At 36.5% G+C, this 22,197-nt stretch overlaps 1 protein-coding gene across 3 annotated transcripts; it reads left to right on the top strand.

Moving 5' to 3' along the window:
- Window positions 1–3,449: 3,449 nt before the first annotated feature.
- On the top strand, window positions 3,450–21,459 carry LOC140832773 (chaperone protein dnaJ 1, mitochondrial). 3 transcript variants are annotated; one of them, XM_073196944.1, is made up of 19 exons: window positions 3,450–3,582; window positions 3,656–3,740; window positions 3,813–3,902; window positions 4,000–4,091; window positions 4,287–4,370; window positions 4,469–4,507; window positions 4,633–4,749; window positions 4,842–4,883; window positions 4,983–5,070; window positions 5,972–6,036; window positions 6,189–6,251; window positions 6,324–6,396; window positions 7,206–7,297; window positions 7,611–7,682; window positions 8,887–8,943; window positions 9,693–9,741; window positions 9,866–9,935; window positions 19,304–19,390; window positions 20,957–21,459. In XM_073196944.1, the coding sequence occupies exons 1-19, from the start codon at window positions 3,538–3,540 to the stop codon at window positions 21,054–21,056; spliced, it is 1,410 nt and encodes a 469-aa protein (XP_073053045.1). In that variant the 5' UTR covers window positions 3,450–3,537; the 3' UTR covers window positions 21,057–21,459. The 3 variants fall into 3 exon arrangements, with proteins under 3 accessions (XP_073053045.1, XP_073053047.1, XP_073053046.1); XM_073196946.1 differs by having other exon boundaries at window positions 20,921–21,459; XM_073196945.1 differs by having other exon boundaries at window positions 20,918–21,459.
- Window positions 21,460–22,197: the final 738 nt, after the last annotated feature.

Below are 22,197 nucleotides of genomic sequence, written 5' to 3'. Positions count from 1 at the left end.
CCAAGCCCACTGTTGTGCAATAAGACACCTTTTGAGTCCTTGTTTAATAAAGTTCCCTCTTACACTCATTTAAGAACACTTGGTTGTCTTTGTTATGTTACCTCTCCTCATCTTGATCATAAATTCTCTGCCCGTGCTTCTGCTTGTGTTTTTCTGGGTTATTCCAATGTTCAAAAAGGATATAAGGTGATGAATCTTGAAACTCATAAGCTGCTTACCTCAAGGGACATTATTTTTCACGAACAAATATTTCCCTTTGCCCAAGCGTCTCCTTTTATTCCTCCTTTTCCCTTTCATTCTGATACTTCAGATTCTGTTGAAGGTCCTTCGCTTATTTCTGATCCTTCTGAATTACCCTTGCATGATCTTATTGCCTTCCCTCCTCTACGACGATCTTCTAGGACAAGTGTTCCTCCTCGTTGGACTCAGGATTTTTCTTGTCCCACTCTCTCCCAGAGTCATTATTCTCACTGTGATTATCCTTTATCTCGCCATCTGTCTTATTCCTAATTTTCTCCCCCATACCAACGTTTTGTGGCTGCCATTTCGTCTGTCCATGAGCCTCGTTCTTATCATGAGGCCATTCAAGATCCTAGATGGAAAAATGCCATGGATTTGGAACTTGCTGCATTGGAATCAAACCACACTTGGGATGTGGTTGCTCTCCCACCAAATATTAAACCCGTTGGATGTCGTTGGGTATACAAAATTAAATATAATGCCGATGGTTCAGTGGATAAATTCAAAGCACGCTTAGTCGCGAAGGGTTATACTCAGCAACCGGGCATTGACTTTCACGATACTTTTTCTCCCACAACTAAGATTGTCACTATCCGCTGTTTGTTGAGTCTAGCAGCGGTATATAACTGGCCCGTTACACAAATGGATGTGGCCAATGCTTTTCTTCAAGGTGATCTTGATGAAGAGATATTTATGACTCTTCCCCTTGGTTATCATATTCAAGACAAACGACAGGCGTGTCGATTGCGTAAGTCGTTGTATGGCCTTAAGCAAGCTTCTCGCCAATGGAATATCAAATTCGCTGGTCTTATGAGTATTGCAGGTTACACTCAATCGCAGCATGAGCACTCCTTATTTGTTCGAAAAGACTCTGACCAGATTACTATTCTTGTGGTCTATGTAGACGACATAATTATTACTGGAAGTAGTGCCACAATGATCTCTGATCTGAAAAGTTTTCTGCATTCTCAATTGCAAATCCGTGATCTTGGGCGATTGAAGTATTTCTTGGGCATTGAGTTTGCTCGTTCACGTGATGGCATTTTTCTCAACCAAAGGAAATACGCTCTTGAGCTTATTCAGGATGTTGGTGTTTCCGGCAGCAAACCTTTTACCACTCCCATGGAGCAACACAGGAAGTTCACCACAGTGGACTTAGATTCCATCATCACTCAAACTTCAGCTGTTCAACCAGATGATCCATTACTGGCTGATAGTGATGCTTATCAACGATTGATCGGTCGCTTGGTTTATCTTACCATCACACGGCCTGACATTTGTTATGTTGTGCAGCATCTCAGCCAATTTATGCATTCTCCCAAGAAATCCCATATGGATGCAGCTGTTCGCGTGATGAAATACTTAAAAAACTCTCCTGGTTTGGGTCTCTTGTTGCCTTCCCAAAACTCTCTCACCCTTTTTGCATACTGTGACTCTGATTGGGCTTCTTGTCCTATGTCTCGCCGTTCTTTGACTGGTTTTTGTATCAAACTTGGTGGCTCTTTGTTGTCTTGGCGTACCAAGAAACAGAATACTGTGTCCAGATCTTCGGCGGAGGCTGAATATCGGGCCATGGCTACTACAGCTTGTGAAGTTGTTTGGATCCGTGGTCTTCTTCATGATATGGGTCTTTCATTGTCCAATCCAGCACATTTATTTTGTGATAATAAGGCTGCCCTGCATATAGCTGCGGACCCGATGTATCACGAACGTACTAAGCACATTGAGATCGACTGTCATTTAATTCGAGAGAAAATCAAGTTGGGGATCATTCAACCAGTTCACATCTCTACCACCAATCAGCTCGCTGATGTCTTCACCAAGAGTTTGGGCAGTGAGCAACATGCCTTTTTACTTTCCAAGCTTGGTCTTTGTAATTCATACCAAGCTTGCGGGGGGTGTGTTAGCTATTGTTGGTTAGTAAGCCTTGAGTCAATCCAATAAACGTGTTTTGTCATATTACGTTTCTTAGGTAGTCAATTACTATAAATAGCTTTTTGCTTGTCTTTGTAAACGGTTAACAGAGAATAAAGAAGCATTCTCAGAATTATTTCTTCCGCACTTTATCACTTAGAAATGGAGAATTGGAATTTTATCTAATAAATAATTAAAAATAGATTTTAATGTAATAAACCCGGTTTCTTTTATTTTCTTATTCCTTTCCTTATTGAAGAGCTGACATGGCAACAATCATCTACTATTTATGATTTCAGTAATATTTAGTGTCATGTAAACAAGTGCAAAAAAAAAAAAAACATTTTATTGTTTATATGATATTAAGATAATATTTACAAATTATTAAAAATATTATTATGGATTTTTCTTTTACAAATTTCCATGATAATAGACTTCTACTTACAAATTTACAAAATTTGTATTTCAAAGTATTTGCAAATATTACTTAAATTTTATTAAAACTTTATATAAAAAAACCAAAATAATAATTGTATGCATGCATAAGTCATAACACATAAGAATAAAAATAAATAGTAAAAGAATGTGACGATATCGAGATACAGGTCTTATGTACATTTTCCTCCCCAAATATTTTACTAAAAAAACGTTTAGAAAATAAAACCAAAATAAAAAAACATGAGTTGCAAGTCTCATATATAATTAGATTTCTCTTTAAAAAAATATTTTAACTACAATTCAACAGTGATAAATGTAATAAAAATAATCATGACATCAACAATAATTATTATTGTGATCATATTAACATAACATTAATTCATCTTTTGAACAACAACAATAATGTTATAGGAAAAAATTATGCACTTGATATATACAACATATTTTGCAAAATAAAAAGTAATGGTTGATTTGTCTTTAAATTTTTTTACTATTGTGAATTTTTTTTGTGAAGATGTAACTCGCATCCGTTATCATTCGATGCGTAAAGATAAACTTCTGAATTAACGTAGTAGCGTGTAAATCTCTCTAAAATATATAAATAAGTCAAATCTCTATTTTCACACCTCGATCTGATATCACATATCTCCTAAATTTGTTTGGTTGATACAAAGATATTATTCAATTACATCGTTTGTTCGAGAAAATGTTAATAAGAAGAATCAAATTCGTATCAACGTCCGATCAAACCCAGAATTTATTGTAGAGGTGACTGACTACCTTTTAAAAAAATGTGGACTTGACCACACAAAGGATGTAAGACTAATCCCAGCCTATAAAAAAGCACTAATAATAAATAAATAAATAAATAACTATACTAAGTAGAATGATTTGCGAAGGACGAATTTGTATCCAAAATTGATCGTTCCGTTGAACGAAAATCTAATGGGGTTTTCTTCTTCCCCGAAATCGTTGCTGCAAAATATTTTGGTAATATTTCGAATTTAACTTTGCTTCATAATTTCGTCTTTACTTTGATATTAATCCATATGCATCTGTCCAGTTTCGATGGAAACTGTCTGTAGGGTCATCGCGAGTTTTAGTGGGTAATGTTTCCCAATTTCAACGGGGGTTGATCCACTCTGCGGGTAAGAAGGATTATACATTTTAGTGTTAAAAGTTTTTTGATGGGTTGAATATGAATTGTTTACGACATTCAGGAGATAGAAATTGGAGTGGTTCTGCGGGAAAACCTGCTGCTTATGCAACTTTTAAACTTCCATCTTTGAAGAGATTTATTCATGCAACAGGTATTACTTGATTTCAAGAGATATTTTTTTTGTTTAGTATGTTAATTGCTAGTCACTGCATCTTGGTTAGTTGTTCATGATATTTTTCATTTGAAAGGTGCTTGTCAATCAGTTGAACGTGATCACTATGCGATTCTTGGAATTTCTGAAGATGCGAATCCGGATGAGATAAAGAAGGCTTTTCACGTAGTAAGTACTTTTTTTTAACCATGGTACTTTCTGTCGTGTTTGTTTCATATGATTCTGGTTTCGATGAGCTTAACCGTTATGCTATGGTTTGGTATCAGAGTTTCTATATAATTGTTTAACATATCCCATGGCTTACAATGGGATTCTTTAAACTATCAATTGACCACACTTTGTACATATGTAATTGACCTGTAGCTTGCTAAGAAGTACCATCCCGATGCAAGTAAGAATACCCCTTCAGCAAAGAGAAAATTTCAAGAGATTAGAGATGCATATGAGGTATGTGGGTTTAACTCATCCGTAGGTCATTCAGTTCTTTACAGTGATTATCGAAACAATGTTTATGGACATTTTTTTATTGTGGAAGGTAATTCCAGGCTTTGCAAGATCCTGAAAAAAAAGCACAATATGACGGGGTAACTTTTCTTCTTTTCCTTGGAAGCTAGATCATTCTTCTGTTGGTTTTTCACCCTTGTTTTAAAGGTGGCTGGTGATCCTTGAGATTAACCTATGGAAATTAATCTATTAGTTTTTGCCACAGATGAGGAAGAGTTCAAGAAGTAAAAAAAATGCAGAATATACCAACTGGGATGGGAGTCACTTTAAATATGATCACAGCACTCGCTTCTCTGATTCATTTCAAAAAATTTTTGCTGAGGTAATTTGGTACTGCTGGTATGCACATCTACCATAATTTTTTTTTTATAGATATCGACAATATTTTTTAAATGAGTTTTTGGCATTTTACAGATTTTCGAAAATGAAACTGAAAATCTAGCTGCTGATATTGAGGTAAAGAATCTTTATTGCTGTCATCATCAGTTGGCAAATGAGACTTACATTAGTAGTTTAGCTAATTGGAGCTTCAACGTGATTTTCTTTTGGACATAGGTGGAACTTTTACTTACATTTCCTGAAGCTGCTGAAGGATGCACAAAGCACTTGTCATTCGATGCAGACGTGCCATGTGATTCTTGTGGTGAGTAGGAGCAGAAATGATAGACCCAATTTCTTTTGTTGTTGGTATATATTTCATGGATATTTTTATGCGCAATGAAACTATTTGAGTTATTTGCCTAAAATTCTCATGGTCCATAGTTTGGCGTTCTTATAATAAATTCTATGTAAGTTCCATTTCTATGATTTGCATTTTGAGAATTCCTTTCACAATAAATTCACCCACAAACCAAAATTTACTGCTGGAAAAGGAATAGCAAGTTGGGAAGAGAGAGAAAGAAGTTAGTGAAAAGTAGATTCAAAGATGAGAGAACTAATGGAGCTACTGTTGATCAAAGCTCCAAGATATTTCTCACGGAGAACTGAAGTCATGAATTACAGCTTTATGAGAATTAAATGAGAGTAATCTACAGATTCTACCTGTTAACAGGAGGTTGAAGTATGCATATTATACAACATATATCCATCCTTAAATCTTTTATGTATTGGTCTTGTATGAAATCAAATTCTTAATGTTTTGACTAAATTTAATAATATCTTAACAATCTTGTCTAATAGTAACATTTATTTTTTGGTATTACTAAATTATTTTAAAAATTAGCCAAGTTGCTTTGCATTATGAGTCAGGTTGACTAGTCTGTAGCACCAAGTGGACATCCTTTTGTCATGAATATGATTCATAAAAATCATAAACATTTTGAAGAATTTGATTAAAACACTCATCGATAGAGTATCGGCATTTGTCGTTCTTATTTGGTCATCATCATTCATTATTAAATATTTCCGATAAAAAAAAGTAGACCTGGTTTAGCTGAATACATATAACGTGATCCTAGAGTAATATTTGAGTGAGCGTTAGAATTTACATAGCCCATTTACTTTTGGATTGAAAGTCTTTTCCTTTGGTATTTCGTTTCACACAGATGGGCAAGGGCACCCTTTGAATGCTGAGCCTAGACAGTGTCCAACCTGCCAAGGCTCTGGGAGAGTAAGTAATCTTTTATTAACATTTGGAAAGAAAGCACAGACCGTGACACATTTTCGCATTGATGTCTATTTTGTATATTGTTTAACCCTATGTACTTAAAATTTTATAATTTGTTGCCATAGCTGTTGTTCTGACTTTGCAAGTGTTATCAGATAACAATACCACCATTTGCTACTACATGCAGTACCTGTAAAGGATTTGGGCGAATCATTAAGGTCAATTTATATTTTTTTCATGTATACCAAGAAATGATATTTAATTGGCTAATACTAGTACAGCATGTTTAGGAATGCTGCTTGTTGTGCAAAGGATCAGGTGTGTGTGAAGGAGTCAAGGATGTTAAAGTAACAATACCAGCAGGTTGGTCTTGAATTGTTTCCCTCAAGTTTGTATGCGTTAGACCTTGCTTCTTTTCTTCTTTTGAGGGGGGAGTGGGGGTTGTGGTTATCAAATTGAGAATAGTTGGAATACCGTCAGGGCCGGAAATTTAAGATGCTGGTATTTCGAGTCTGACTACTCTGTAGAATAATCTACTGTCCTGCAAGGAACCCGAATATAAATGTGTTTTGGAACAACTCTTGATACTATCTTGGTGAAACTATTAACTAGAATTGAATATCCTAACAGACATCTATGAATGAATCTTTGAGCTGAGGTTGCCACAGGAATGAAATAGTTAAAGTAACGTATCCACAAACTGAGTGCATTTACCCTTGTCTCCTGAAACATTGATTTTAGGACTACGAGAATAGCTCCTTTTCTTCCTCAAATCAATTCCGTGGAAAATCTTACCTTCCCAAGTTAAAGACTTCTGTCATAAACAGTTGACCGGACAAATATCCGCTTTCAGTCATTGCACCAAGGCCATTTGCATTATAAGCCTTACATTGTTTAGGTTTATTATGCTGTTCTTCCATGATAGCTTCTGAGATCCAAAATATTGCTATAGTTCCTTAATCAATCTGGTTGTTACATGAATGTATGTTTCAATCCGCTTACATTAGAAGACTCTTTCGATGAGTTTATGTGAAACTTGTTCTGAAGCTAACTCAGCTATTTGTTTGTAAATGTTCTGGATTATTGTTCTTTTCTGTAACCTTACTCTATCTCCTTGTGGTTTTGTAATCAGTTTTCAATGACTGCAGTGTTTTTGTTATTCATTTGATTAGGTGTGGATTCTGGGGATACCGTTCATGTCCCCAAAGCTGGTAACGCTGGTAGATGGGGAAGATCTCCAAGCAACCTGTTTATAAAACTCAAGGCATATCATTTTTTCCAGCTTCTTCTTGTTTTCATGTGTGCGTTATTTGCTGACAGATTACTGGTGTTTTACATCTTCACATCTCTTTCATTATTATAATTTTGGTAAAAAAAGGTTTCAAGGTGTCTAATTTATATATATGAACGACCTTTGAGGTAAATATCTCTTCCAAAAGTTTATAGTTAATAATGACACAGTCCATTAGCATCCATCAACTTTTGTCACCTGTATTCTTGCTCCAGTTTGCACTCGTGACAATTTGACTATTCTCGATTGTTCCATGGTATTGAAATTTGGCCGTGCATGTATCCAGGTCGCAGATGATCCTATTTTCTCTAGACAAGGGGCTGATATATATGTGAATAATCATATCAACTTTACACAAGTGAGAACCATGCTTCCGCTTTAAAATCTTCTTTCTTCTCTTTTTGAATATGACATTTAGAAAATATATCTACTGTTTTGGTATCAGTTTTGAGTTCCTAAAATGTACACATTCTTTGTTATAAGTTTTTTATTTACAATTTTTCTTATGAATGCAATGTTTTGATGTTCATTTAGTAGCAATTATAAAGCATTCATACTTGGCCGGCAATTTTTTTTTCTTTCTAAATTTTCTGTTTGGACGTGGAGTTGACTTTTTAATAAATTTAAAAGGATTTGTGACTTGTAAAAAACTAATTTCATATTAAGCACAAGCTCAAGAACCCATACTTTGTCCATTACAAGACTAGCTTATGGGCCTATGGCCCTGCAGCTCCAAATACATCTAAAAATAGGTTGTGTACATCATTTTCAAATGACCAATCTCTCACGAGAACCGGTCGCAAGTTATCAGGTTTGCTTGAGCTGTACCATGATTTGTGATTGGTAAAATATTCACTGTTACATTTATTGGAGTTTGCCTATTTGTTTTAGTTGTCCCAAACAAGCCACGTCATAAACCAATTTCTCTTTTATATTTGATTTGAAATGTTGTGTGCGCATTCTAACAGAGAGACAAATTTGTATTCTTACTGTTCACCGTGGACTATAATTATTTCAGCTTATTAGCTGCTTTACATTTCCTTATTCTGCTTTTGTTGATTGCTATTTAGACTTGTTTTACTTGTTACTTAACGCAAAATCAGTCATAAACATGGAGGATGCTTGATTGCTTTTCGTAAACCTTTGTTCTTCAGTTGTGCAGTATTGCACCCGTTTATCTTGTCCAGCGAGAAATATATTCTTGTGATTGGAGTTATTTTCAACTTATGCTTCCAGTTTTTAACTTGTGAAGTGGTAATTGAATAAGTTGTTCCTTCTACAAGCAATGTCCTCGCCGTAGAGGACCGGGTAAAGATTCTAGTTCCCACTCCATTAAAAAACCTTCTTATTTTTATCATAATTTTTTAAAAAGTTTTGTTGTCAATAACTACTCATACGCTCTCTATACTGTTTGTTTGGTGCCATAACTATTAACAATTTTTGTTGTTCATTTCATATTATAGATAAGATATTTGGCCTGGATTTTTTCTTGTTCATTTTCATAAATGCGAGGAAGACACACATCGCTTGATTTAATTGTCAATTTTGGGTTCTTCTAACAGGCCATTCTTGGTGGTAAGGTTGAAGTTCCTACACTGTCTGGGAATCTTCAGCTACGAGTATGTATTCCACCCTTAACTATCCTTGTCAATAACCTACTATTTGATTTTTTGTTTTCTCTTATTCTTTTGTTGTTATTTGATTTTTTGTTTTCTCTTATTCTTTTGTTGTCATTTCTAATGTTTGTTTTCTGGCATTTCTCAATGACTGTCTGTTTACTTCTATTTCTTATTCATTAGTTGTCATGCAAGTTTGTTGTTCCTAGCTCTTACTAAGTCCTAGTTATATGATCTTGAATTTTTTTTACGAGAATGGTGGTAAAATCATTCTACTAAAATGAAATGCATTCATTTTAAATACTCCTTCGTTCGCCATATGAAAATTAAGGTTTTCAATATCAAAGTCTTATTGTATGCGGGTATGTGTGCATCTTTCGATCACATTTTATTATTGAGATGGTAACTAGGGTCATGAGGAAACATCTTTTGTATGCCAGCCGCACAACAATATTTTTGTAGATGATTTTATCTTCAATTGCTTACAAAATATCATAGATATTTGCAGAACTACTGTGATATTATTCTGCTGCCTGTAGATATTTATTATTCAGTAATGCAAAGATTGAAAGAGTAGAAGAAAATGAAGATGTCATTATTGACTTATGGAGAAAACATCATATGATTTCCTACGGTGTTATATTTGACTTGAATATTAGAAGAGTTGTGATGATAGCACATTGAATAGTTCTGTGATATCAGTTACAAGTTCTTCACCTTGCTTGTCTTCAACATGTTTGTGCTCCTTGTAGATACCCAAGGGGGTTCAACATGGACACCTAGTTGTGCTAAGAGGCAAAGGTATGAATTGTTTTTGTCCTAAATTGGCCTGCCTCAACACCAACCCCCCCGGACATATGTTTATCTGTTTAGTTATGTGCATTAGATACTAATTGAATTTAGTTGTGGGCATTATGTACTGAAGGATTGCCAAGGAGTGGTTTTCTGATAAACCATGGTGATCAGTACGTGCGCTTCTGCATAAATTTTCCGTCGTAAGTTTTCTTCTCTTTCTAATTATGCATATTTTGCCTGCATAGAAATACCTTAGATGATGATCTAGAACTTCCAATTTTTATATCCTGTTTTTAAATTTAGTGTGTCTTAAAGAAACTTCTTAGTTTTCCTTGTGGGAACTAACTAAGATAGTTTGTTTTGGTTCATTGAAACTTCCCCTCAAGTATTTGAAGGTTGGTGGTTGGATTTTGGAAATGGTGGATATATATGTGACAATTGGGTGGTATAAACTTTTGGATATATATGTGACAATTGGGTGGTATAAACTTTTGTTTCACGTACAACATGTTTGGATGGTATGGTTTGAAGTTACTGTTTATCATATATCTACAAATCAAGGTCTTTTCGGATACCTAGGGGCTAGGATGCAAGTGTTTATTGAAGACTTTGTGGGTGAAGTAGGTCTACTGTAAACAAGGAGAAATTGAAATATTAGCACAACAATTGGGATGTGGTAAGGAGAATTGGCCTATTAAGTACTTGGGAGTACCGTTGGGTGGCAATTCGTTACAAGCATCGTTCTGGGAGCCAGTGGTTGCTAAGATGTCGAAAAATTGGCTACCTGGAAGAAAGCATTCTTGTCAAAAAGGGGAAGATTAACATTGATATTATCGGTTTTGAATTCCATTCTGATATATTACATGTCTTTATTTAGGGTCCCTAAAGGTATAGCGGAATCGATGGACAAGATTTCAAGAAACTTTCTATGGGACGGAGTGGATGGAGATGTGCATATTCACTTGGCTGCATGGGATCAAGTGTGTAAACCGAAGGATAAAGGGGGATTGGGTGTTGGGAAAATTATTTTGAGAAACAAGGCCTTGCTCGGGAATTGGTGGTGGAGATTTTTTGAGGAAGATGGGACATTGTGGAAGAAAATAATTGTTAGTAAATACAGGTTACAAGAAAATGGGTGGGATGCGGGGTTGGCAAGAAACGTCACGTAGAGGTGCCCATGGAAGTTTATTTCCCGAATATACCCGACTTTTAAACAGAGAGTTTCTATTAAGGTGAGAGGAGGTAATAAGGTTAGATTTTGGGAGGATAAATGGTTGGGGCATTCTTCGTTCAAAGATAATTTTCCAGCTTTGTTTCAGCTATTATCATTTCACAATCTGCCTATATCATATTTTGTCCGTTTTGATAATGTCACGCATAACCAATCTTGGGATTTTCATTTTAGAAGGGTTGTGAGAGATGAGGAGATTGCTCAGTTGTCAGAGTTACTAGGAGCTTTAGATTCTGTTAGGTTAGTTGAAGGGGTAGATAATTTTCTTGAGTGGCGCGGGGATTCTTCGGGTATTTTCTCAGTCAGGTCATCCTATGAGTCTTTTTTCCCTGATATTCGTTTTCCTGCTTTCCATTGTTCCATGCTATTTGGAAAGTTCCCGTTCCAAACAAGATCCAGCTTTTTTCTTGGACAGCTACTCTGGGTAAGTTACCGACCTCAGAGATAATTCAAAAAAGATGTCCCGGAATTGCTTTGTGTCCCAACTGGTGTGATCTGTGCAGAAATGAAATAGAGACTCAGGATCATATGCTCATCCACTGTCCATTCACGACATCATTGTGGGCTAGAGCTTTGCAAGAGCTAAGGTAGGTTTGGGTTATACCTAAGTCAACAAAGGATTTATTCAATATGGATTTGGGACAACAAACTGGTAACAGAAAAAGAATTTTTTGGCAAGTGGTGGTTCACTGCATTTGTAGGACGGTATGGCTGGAAAGAAATCGAAGAATTTTCGAAAAGGTCGAGGCAAATACAGAAAAGTGCTGGGAAAAAATCAAGATTAACATTGCTATGTGGATTGGCACTCATAAAGATTTCAAGAATGTCTCCATTTTAGATTTAACGAGAGATTGGAAATATGTGTATTATTAAGTTAGTTTTAATATTGTGTGCTTCATTACGACAGTGAAATACTAGTCCACTGATATACTCTTAATTACTTTATTATTAATAAAATATCGTTTCCTATAAAAAAACTATATTCTTACGAGTTTGTAGAAAGTTTGCGGGTTTGCGGATGACACTCTGTTCCTCGTCCAATCTGAGAGACATTTGATGGCCATCGTCGAACTGCGTAAATTGTTCTGTATTAATCGAGGCTGAAAATCAACTTTGAAAAATGTTAATTGTCCCACATCGGTTGGATAATATACCTGGGAGTTGCATATATGGACTTGGATAATCCTCCCTCCTTGAGCTAGCTTTTGGGGTTGAGTTAGGTCCAAATTCCAATCTTAACATGATATCAGAGCTCAGGTACCACCGTTATGTGTTGTTCTGCCCATAATTGGGTCATTTGTAAACTCCACGCTCTAGATGTTCATTTCTGGGCGTGAGAGGGGTGTGTTAATTGTCCCACATCTGTTGGATAATATACCTAGGAGTTGCATATATGGACTTGGATAATCTCCCTCCCGGGTTGAGTTAGGTCCAAATTCCAATCTTAACATGGTATCAGAGCTCAGGTACCACCGTTATGTGTTGGACTGTCTATAGTTGGACCACTTGTTCTGCCCATAATTGGTCATTTGTAAACTCCAAGCTCCAGATGTTCATTCCTGGGCGTGAGAGAGATGTGTTAATTGTCCCACATCGGTTGGATAATATACCTGGGAGTTGCATATATGGACTTGGATAATCTCCCTCCTTGAGCTAGCTTTTGAGGTTGAATTAGGTCAAAGTTCCAATCTTAACAAAAAAAGTGTTATGTTGGGACTGAACTACTCGGACGATGAGATTGACGGGTTAGCGGTAGCAGTTGGGTGCAAGAAAGAACAGTGGCCGATTAAATACCTTGGGGCACCGCTGGGAAGAAACCGATCGAAAATGGAATTTTGGGCACCAGTGGTTTCTAAGATGTCAACTAAACCGGCAAGTTGGAAAAAGGCATTCCTATCAAAAGGCGGTCGATTAACATTGATTAGATCTGTGTTAAGCGCGCTGCCAACTTACTTTGTCCCTATTTAAGGTCCCGAACCGAGTGGCGAAGCATTTGGAAACATTAATGAAGAATTTTATGTGGGACGGAGCAGATGGGGAGACGCATTGCCATGTTGTTAATTGGAAACAAGTGAGCAAACCGAAAGATATGAGAGGTTTAGGATTGGGTAGTATACGTCTGAGGAATAGGGCTCTGTTAGGGATTGGTGGTGGAGATGCGCGGTAGAAACAGATTATCTGTGGAAAAAAGTTTTGGGAAGCATATATGGATTTCATAATAATGGCTGGGATGTTAGGGTGGCAAGGAACTCGACTTTCAGAAGTCCTTGGAAGTTTATTTCTCGGTCTCATACGACTTGTCATCACTTGATTGGTACGGTGCTTAAGGGGGGGAATCTCATTCGGTTTTGGGAGGATATGTGGGTGGGTGAGTTGTCTTTCCAAGAGTGTTTTCCTTATCTTTTTCTTCTCTCATCGTCCACTAATAAACCAATTAACCATTTCTATTTCGTCATTGTTAGTCAAGGTAATTCAGTCATTCAGTGGGATGTGCGGTTCAGAAGAGGGTTGAACAACATCGAGTTGGGAGAGTACACCACTCTTATAGGGGTTTTAGACTCAGTAATCATTGTGTGTAGGTACGGTGGACGTTCGGGTTTGGTTAGGGGAGCCTTTTGGTGTTTTTTCTGTCAGTTCTTTTACTCTTCATTCTTTCCGAGTAATACTTTTCATGTTTTCCCTTACTTCTCTAACATCTGGCAAGTACCAATCCACAAAAGGTGAAGGTTTTTTCTTGGATAGTGGCTATGGGGAAATTGCAGACTTGTGACAATTTACAGAAACGATGGCCGGGCCATGTATTCAGTCCACAATGGTGTTACTTGTGCGAGGAAAATGAGGAAAATCAAGATCAATTTTTGTTACACTGTTATTTTACGAGACGTATTTGGATCAAAGTTATGCAACACTTGGGATTCGAGTGGATTTTTCTAGTCAGATCAAAAGACATGTTTGTCATGGAGCAAGGATTTCTCAATGGGAAGGGCCTTAGGAATTTTTGGTGCATCATTGTTCATTGTATTTTTTGGTCGACATGGATGGAGTGCAATAACAGAATTTTCAACGACAAAGAAGACTCGTGGGAGGAATTATGGGAGAAGATCAAATTCAGAGTAGCGAGATGGACGATTAACATACCAATGTTTCAGCATCTGCTCTTATCGGACTTAGTTAGGGATTGGTGTTTTATTTGCTACTGAATAGTTTGTAGTTTTTAATTGTTGTGGTGGATTGTGGATTGCTCATCCACTGGCTTTGTAATCTAAATTATTATTATTATAATAAAATGATAGTTTCCGATCAAAAATCTATATATTATATAATAAAACAATAATTACAAAAGTGGACAAGAAGTTCGTACACTAAACAACAAAAGCACGGATCATATTAGAAACATATAAAACTCCAATATCTAACTAAATCTGAAACCGAGAATGTCTGAAAGTTCTTGTGATTCTTTATCCAACTGAATCTTAATATGTGCCAGCAGTGTTCAAACACCTCTTATATATTGTCAAAAATACTTATATTCCTCAAACTGAACTCAAACTGACAAGCAAATGCAACCACTGTCCAAAAAATTATACCCTCGACCAAGATCTGCTGCAAATAACTCCTTCGTTGACCTTGGAACAACCTAGACCAGACCCAACTCTTGCAAAGCTCTGAACCAAAGGCCTCTCGTGAAAGGCAATGAATAAAAATATGGTCCTATGTCTTCACCTCTTGCCTACACAATATGCACCAACTCGGGAAAAAAAAAAGTAGACCACCTCTTTTGCATTATCACGAGTTGAAAACTTTCCCTACAATGTAATCTACGAGAAAACTTGAACCTTAAATAGGATCGACCAAATTACATGAAAAAAAAAAGAAGTAAAATCACTAACCGGAAAGAAAGACTCATAGACAGACTTGGCTGAAATAATCCCTGATGGATCCCCAACCCAAATTCTAGTATCTACAACCCCCTCAACCAACCCGATCTTCTCTAAGGCTCTTAACAAAAGTTCAACTCGTTCACTTCCTTATATTTCAAGTCTTGCCGGAAATGCAAATCTCAAGAGATAAAGGACGAAGAGAAAGAATGATCTGACTGAAAGAAATGAGAAATAGACTTATTATGAACTGATGATATATGAAACAACGAAGAGTAAAAATCCGTAAAAGAAAAATCTCCACCACCTGTCCTTCCAAAACCTGATAACGTTACCCCTTTAACAACTGCCTTCACCGACTTATGAAAAGCCATGTAGATTTTAGAGATAAACTTCCATGGGCTTCTGAATGTACCATTTTTTTGCTAAGCCCGCATTTGCTCACTGTAACTTTCTTCTATATCGACTCTCTCTCAGAAGAAAATCTCTACCATCATCTTCCAAGAATTGCTTTTTTCTCATACAAATGTTCCCAATACCAAGGCCCCTTCTATACTTCGGATTACAACATGTTCCCATATGACCAAGTGACAATGTAAATCCTTATCAGCTCCATCCCATAAAAAAATCCATCATAATCTTTTCCATGACCTCTGTTATACCCCGTAGAATCCTAAAAAGAGACATGAAGTGCATTGGCAAAGCATTCAACACTGCTTAGATCTAGGTCAATCTACCACCTCTAGCCAAAAATGTTTTCTTCCAACTCACTAATTTCTTCGACATCTTAGGCATAACTGGCTCACAAAACGAGATTTTTAACATATTTCCGCCTGGTGGAACCCCCAAATATCTAATGGGCCAATTTTCCCTCCCACATCCAATCTCCCTAGCCTAACTCTTCCACTTCTTCTTCACAATTGGCCCAACGAAGCATTTTTTTCCAAGTTTATCTTATGCCTTGACATATGACAAAATGAATTCAAAGTCTCCACCAAAAGTTGCAAATGGTTAACATTCTTTACAAAGAACAAAGAAAAAAGGGGAAAGGGGACTTCGACAAGGCGATCCATTATCACCATTCCTGTTTAATTTAGTGATGGATGGGCTGGGGAGATTGGTTGATAAGGCAAGGACAGATAATGCTTTGAGAGGACTTGAGGTAGGGAGAGACAAAAAGTAAATTTCTCACATCCAATTCGCAGATGATACCTTGTTCCTAGTTCAGTCCGATAGTCATTTGCTTGCTGTAGTTGAACTGCTGAAACTCTTCTGCTCTAAATCGGGCTTTAAAATAAATTTCGAGAAAAGTGTCGTGCTTGGGCTCAACCGTACGGAAGATGAGATCGACGAATTAGCTGCTGAAATCGGATGTAAGAAAGAACAATGGCCAATCAAATACCTTGGGGTACCTCTGGGTGGAAATCCGACAAAGCTTGAGTTTTGGGCCCCGGTGATTTCCAAGATGTCAACTAAATTGGCAAGTTGGAAAAAAGCTTACTTATCGAGAGGAGGACGACTGACTTTGATCAAATCAGTACTCAGTGCATTGCCTACTTACTTCATGTCCATATTCAGGGTACCGAACACAGTTGCAAGCAAAATGGAAGCATTGATGAGGAATTTCCTATGGGATGGAGCTGACGGGGATACGCATTACCATGTTGTTAACTGGAATCAGGTGTGCAAACCCATAGACAGGGGAGGCTTAGGCTTGGTGAGTATTCATCTTAGGAATAAAGCACTGTTAGGGAAATGGTGGTGGAGATGCGCCGTGGAAGAAAACTCTATTTGGAAAAGTGTTGTGGGTAGCATCTATGGATTTCATGAAAATGGTTGGGACGTCAAGGTGGCAAGGAACACGACTTTCAGAAGCCCTTGGAAGTTTATTTCTCGATCCCATTCGACTTGTCATTTACTCATTGGTACAGTGATTCAGGGGGGAATCTAATTAGGTTTTGGGAAGATAGGTGGGTGGGTTTATTGCCATTCAATATTGTTTTTCCCCACATTTACTTACTATCTTCATTCAAAAATAAACCGGTTTCTCATTTCTTCGCGGTGTCGAGTACTCAAGGTAATGAAGTCATTTCGTGGGATGTTCGGTTCAGGAGAGGGTTGAATGAAATCGAGTTGGGAGAATACACTGCTCTTTTGGGGGTATTAGATTCAGTAACTCTGAGTGTGGGGTCTGGGGATGTCAAGGGTTGGTTAGGAGACTCATCCGGTGTTTTCTCTGTTAGTTCTTTCTACTCATCATTCTTTCCGATTAGTACTAACCCTATTTTTCCTTCTTATCATAACATTTGGAAAGTACCTATCCCACAAAAAGTGAAAGTATTCTCTTGGATAATGGCTTTGGGAAAATTGTCAACTTGTGACAATTTACAGAGAAGAATGCCTAGTCATGTTTTGCGCCCACAGTGGTGTAACTTGTGCAAGAAAAACGAGGAGAGTCAGGATCATATTTTGCTTCACTGTGCTTTCACAACGAGCATATGGGTTAAGGTAATGCAGCACTTGGGATTCGAGTGGATATTTCCAGCATCATCAAGAGACATGTTTATTTTGGAACATGGATCTCTCACAGGAAAGGGGTTTAAAGAATTCTGGTGCATAATAATTCACTGTGTTTTTTGGTCGCTTTGGATGGAACGCAACAACAGAATTTTCAACGACACAGAAGAATCAGGAGAAGTTGTATGGGAAAAGATTAGATTCAGGGTGGCGACGTGGACGATTCGATTACCAATGTTTCGGAATTATCTTATTTTGGATCTTGTGAGGGATTGGTGTTACATTTTATGTTGAACGATTAATTGTTGTAGGTAGATGTTGTATTTCGTGGATGGCTCATCCACTTGATTTGTAATCTTATTGGTAGACTTACCACCTTATTAACATAATAATATTTAGTTTCTTAAAAAAAAAAGAACAAAGTATCATCCACAAACTGAATGTGAGAAATCTCCGCCCTCTCTAGAGTAGGTCACCTTGCCAAAGACTTTTCTCACCCTTAAATTTATCCCTAGGCTTTCCATTAATAATTATTGAGAAAGACACATTCGAGACACAACCTTTAATCCAACTTCTCCATATCTCACCGAACCTTTTTTTGAGTAAGACAAAATCCAAAAACCTCCAATCCACATTGTCGTCATCCTTCTCGAAATCGACTTTAAAGACCCTCTTTTTTTATTTTATTCTTCACTCTTCCACCAACTCGTTAGCTATGAGACAACAATCTAGAATCTGTCAAGCTTCGATAAAAGCACTTTGAGTTTTTGTTATTGTGATGGGTATAACGTTTTTCAATCTTAAAGACAAGACTTTAGCAATAATCTTATACAGCTTGTTGTCAAACTGATAGGCCGAGAATCTCTTAACTTAACAGAATTTTGTTTCTTAGGAATGAAACATATATATGTTTCATAGGTGATACCATTGATAGCACCCCTTTCCAAAAATTCTTTAAAAACTTTCAACATATCTTATTTTAAAATATCCCAACACTCCTGGTAAAACGCAAAAGTAAAACCATTTGGGCCCAGAGCCATTGAACCATCACTTTCAAACACTGCTCTTTATCTGTTCCTTTGTAAAATGTCTTTCCAATTCTGATCCAGACTCGCAATAAATATTGCTCCATTCTACTTCTTCTATACTCCAACCCCTCCATCAGACTTGCTATATAGTTTTCAAAAAAAAAAATCTACTAGGAGTGACTCAATCTGCTCACCATATAATGTTACCGACCCATTATCCAGCTCCAATTTTTTGATAGTTGACATGTTCCTACGTTGATTGAGTAGCAAGTGAAAAAAATGTGTTTTGATCCCCTTCCCTCAACCATTTCACTTTTGCCTTTGATTATCCAACTGGCTCTTTTTGAACGACAATTCTTCTAAGGCGCTTCTAGCTACCCTTTTCTCATTAGCTATCTCATTTGACCCCCGGCCCTCGCTATCTTGCTCATCCAACCGTCAAATTTTATTTTCTAGCTTGGCACATCTCACTCCTAAATTCCTAAAGACCTCTTCGTTCTATTTTTTAAGATCACTTTTTATTACTTTAAGCTTCCCCATGTTATTCTGCACGATGAGAATGTCGATTTAAAATTCTTATGATTTAGCCCAACATTCTCGAACCTGAAAGGAGTCGGACCCCACTTTACCTTCGAAGTGTCCTGAATTAGAGTAAAATGATTTGATGTAATTCTGGGTATAACTGTTTGTCCGTAAAAAGGGAAAATATCCAACCAAGCCCTTGAAAACAAGAATCTATGAAGTCTATATTGCCCTCAAGGACCCTGTTTATTCATCCCAAATTTTAATTTTTCATTCTCTACTTGTATAATTCTTACATGATATAGATTAAATTTTGTCCTCGTTTTTGCAATGTCAATTGATTATTCTTTCAGTCGGAATCTTAATTTGTGTTTATTCTGTCTTCTCTTCAGAACCGTAAGTGAAAGGCAGCGTGCTATACTTGAAGAATTTGAGGAGGAAATATGTGACGGGAATGACACATCTGCTGAAGGCAGATGGTGAGTTTCTATCTGCGTGTCTATACCATATATATATATATATATATATATATATATATATATATATATAGTAAATTTATATACTTGCCCGAACTAGAAGTAATTGGATGAAGCTATGACAGGTAACGCTGACCATCCATTAACTAATCATATGGTTAATTTCATTAAACTTGGCCAAATTATGCTCTTCAATTATAAAATCTTGTTAGTGTTTGAGCTTTAATTGGTGAGATTGATCTCTAACTAATCAAACTATGTATATCTTAGCCTAGGCATGTCTTTGGCAGAAATTGCAAATAAATTTGTAAAATGTGACAAATACCTCACCACGAGCTTTTTGGATTTCTTTGTAAAGGATACTGCTCTTACATATGGAATTTAATTGCCATCCATTATGGTCCTCACGATATGTCAAACTTTGAGGTGGCAGGAAAAGAAAGTGTAGTTTCCTTTTCTGATGGTATCATTTTTTGCTACACATTTAAGGTGTGTTTTTATCGATTGATTTTGTATTTCATCATTATTTAAATGATATGCACTCGTTTAGATATTCACTACCATTTGAGGTATGTGTCTAGTCCGTTCTAATGGATTTTAAGTTCACCCTAAGTGAAGCATTTTAATCTATGAATCAAAGTTTTCACTGTATCTACATCCATCAAGCCAAACACAAAGTAAAAGAATTTTGAGCTTTCCATGGTCATTGCAATTTTTTTACTTGCAATAGATAACTTAGTATTTGAAAGATTAAATTACTGCAATGTCTGCATGTTACCAAAAATTTTATATGGAATGATTGTGCTTTACTATTTTCTATGTTGTGATGTTTATGATTTTGTATTTTTCTTTTTTACTTTTGTGTGCTTGAATGATCTCATCCCTGAAAAGATTTGAATTTCAGTCCATTTTCAAAGCTTGGTTTTAATTTTCTTATTGGCCCGATTTATTCAAAGAACTAGGCTGATATTCCACAGGTTTTCTACTGAATCATATACGCCTGCTTGACGGTGGTTGCAATTATGAAAGCACTTCTAGTCAATCTGACTTGTATGTTTTACATCACCTTGCTTCAGCACTTGCACCACCCCCTCTACTAAAATCATATGCTGAACGAGCATTTTTAGGTTCAAATTCTGTTTCGTGTCTTCTCGTTAACTCGCCATAGCTTCTTTGTATCCTAAAACATGGTTTGGTAGGAATAATAAAATATCAAATTTTTACATATGATTGTTTCATCCAACGGTTACTCAAGTTTCTACCAATGATTAGAGTTATATATTATTATGTTACCAATATATATTGATTTATCATTTTTATATTATACATTTTTCATCATGTTATTTCACGAACCAAACGGTATCTTAATAGTTTAGTTAGATTTTATCTGATTGATTATAATAATAAAAAACTTCTATCGAGAAAGTAAACGATGTTTACATCACTTTCTTTGGGTAGATTTTCTTGGCGCCTGGATTTGTATGCTTTAAGTCACCATTCTTAATATGGTGAAAATTTGGTAATGTTTAGCAGGCTTTACCAGCGCCTATGTACTGGTTGAACTTACAGGTGGCAGTGGTGGCTTCAACATGACACCAGACCAAAGCTCTTACTCGAGTTCTCAATATTAATTTTGATACTCCTGTTCCTTGGCAAAGTCCTGGTCTGAGAGCCGATGAACAGTGTTTTTGGCACCGACTGGCTGTGAACCAAAATGCGTGGTGGTCATCTGTGGTGCAGGCGCCATTGTGCTTGGATAGTTTACTTGTGTTAAGCTGATACTTTGCATAAAATCTGAGATTCCAACATGCCAGTGGAGAAAAAGTTGAAAGTTTTTGGTAGCTCAGCTGCATCATCCATGATAATGAGCGTCAGTAAGAATCAAGATCACATCTCCCCTCTGAAAATGCTGTAGATTGTCATGCTCATCAAAGTGATATGTATTTTTTCCATTTGTTTTATATAAAAAAATGTTATAATACGTGTAAAGCGTACACGCTTTCCGAGGGGAAAACAAAGCAACGACTGTGACACGATTTCTTTAAAAAAGCATTGGACTATATTCATCTCTATTCCTTGATTTAGAATTGTTGAATTGACAATATCTAGACATCTTCACAAAGTAGTACTGGTCACTTTAATTTAAGAATCGCCGTAAGTGAAGTAAGATTGCTTCAAAGATAACTGTGGAGCACAATTTTAAGAACCCCTCGCAAAACCAGATATATTTAAGGAGAAAACAAAGGTAATCGTGATAAACTGAATTGTACTGAAAAAGAATATCTGTGTTATGCATTGGGAAATGGTAAAATAATTCACGACATCATGTCTGCTAAAAATTCTATTAAAGGCCTGATTTACTCGTCGAACCACTCAACTCGAGCTCGTTCTATTATGGAAATCAAAGGGCTGATTTACACGTCGAACCACTCAACTCGTGCACGAGCTCGGCTAGTTGAGGCAAGAAAGTTGGCCAGCACAATCCAACCTGTGTTTTGGAAAATAATGGTTGACTCTTTCATTTTGACACTTAATGTGCATATTTAGTGGCTATATTTCAATGAACGATGTAAATAAATACCTTTCAAATTGAAACTACGAGTAGTGGTTCATTTCTACCATTCCATCTACTAATCTAACTTACAAGCATATTTTAATTCTATTTTTTTTTAATATTTTGATTTCAAACACTCATTTCCTTGACGCTAGATTTGTTGATTACATTGAAATCATTTCTTTTAGAAGATTCTTAAACTACTGAAAAAATCGTTTTCAGTTCTTTTTTTTTTAGTATTTTAATGTATCAGGGT

This window comes from Primulina eburnea, chromosome 5, assembly GCF_022965805.1.
Source record: "Primulina eburnea isolate SZY01 chromosome 5, ASM2296580v1, whole genome shotgun sequence".
NCBI classification, from domain to species: domain Eukaryota; kingdom Viridiplantae; phylum Streptophyta; class Magnoliopsida; order Lamiales; family Gesneriaceae; genus Primulina; species Primulina eburnea.
The sequence above is the reverse complement of the archived record's forward strand: the minus strand, read 5'-3'. Positions and strand labels throughout refer to the sequence as shown.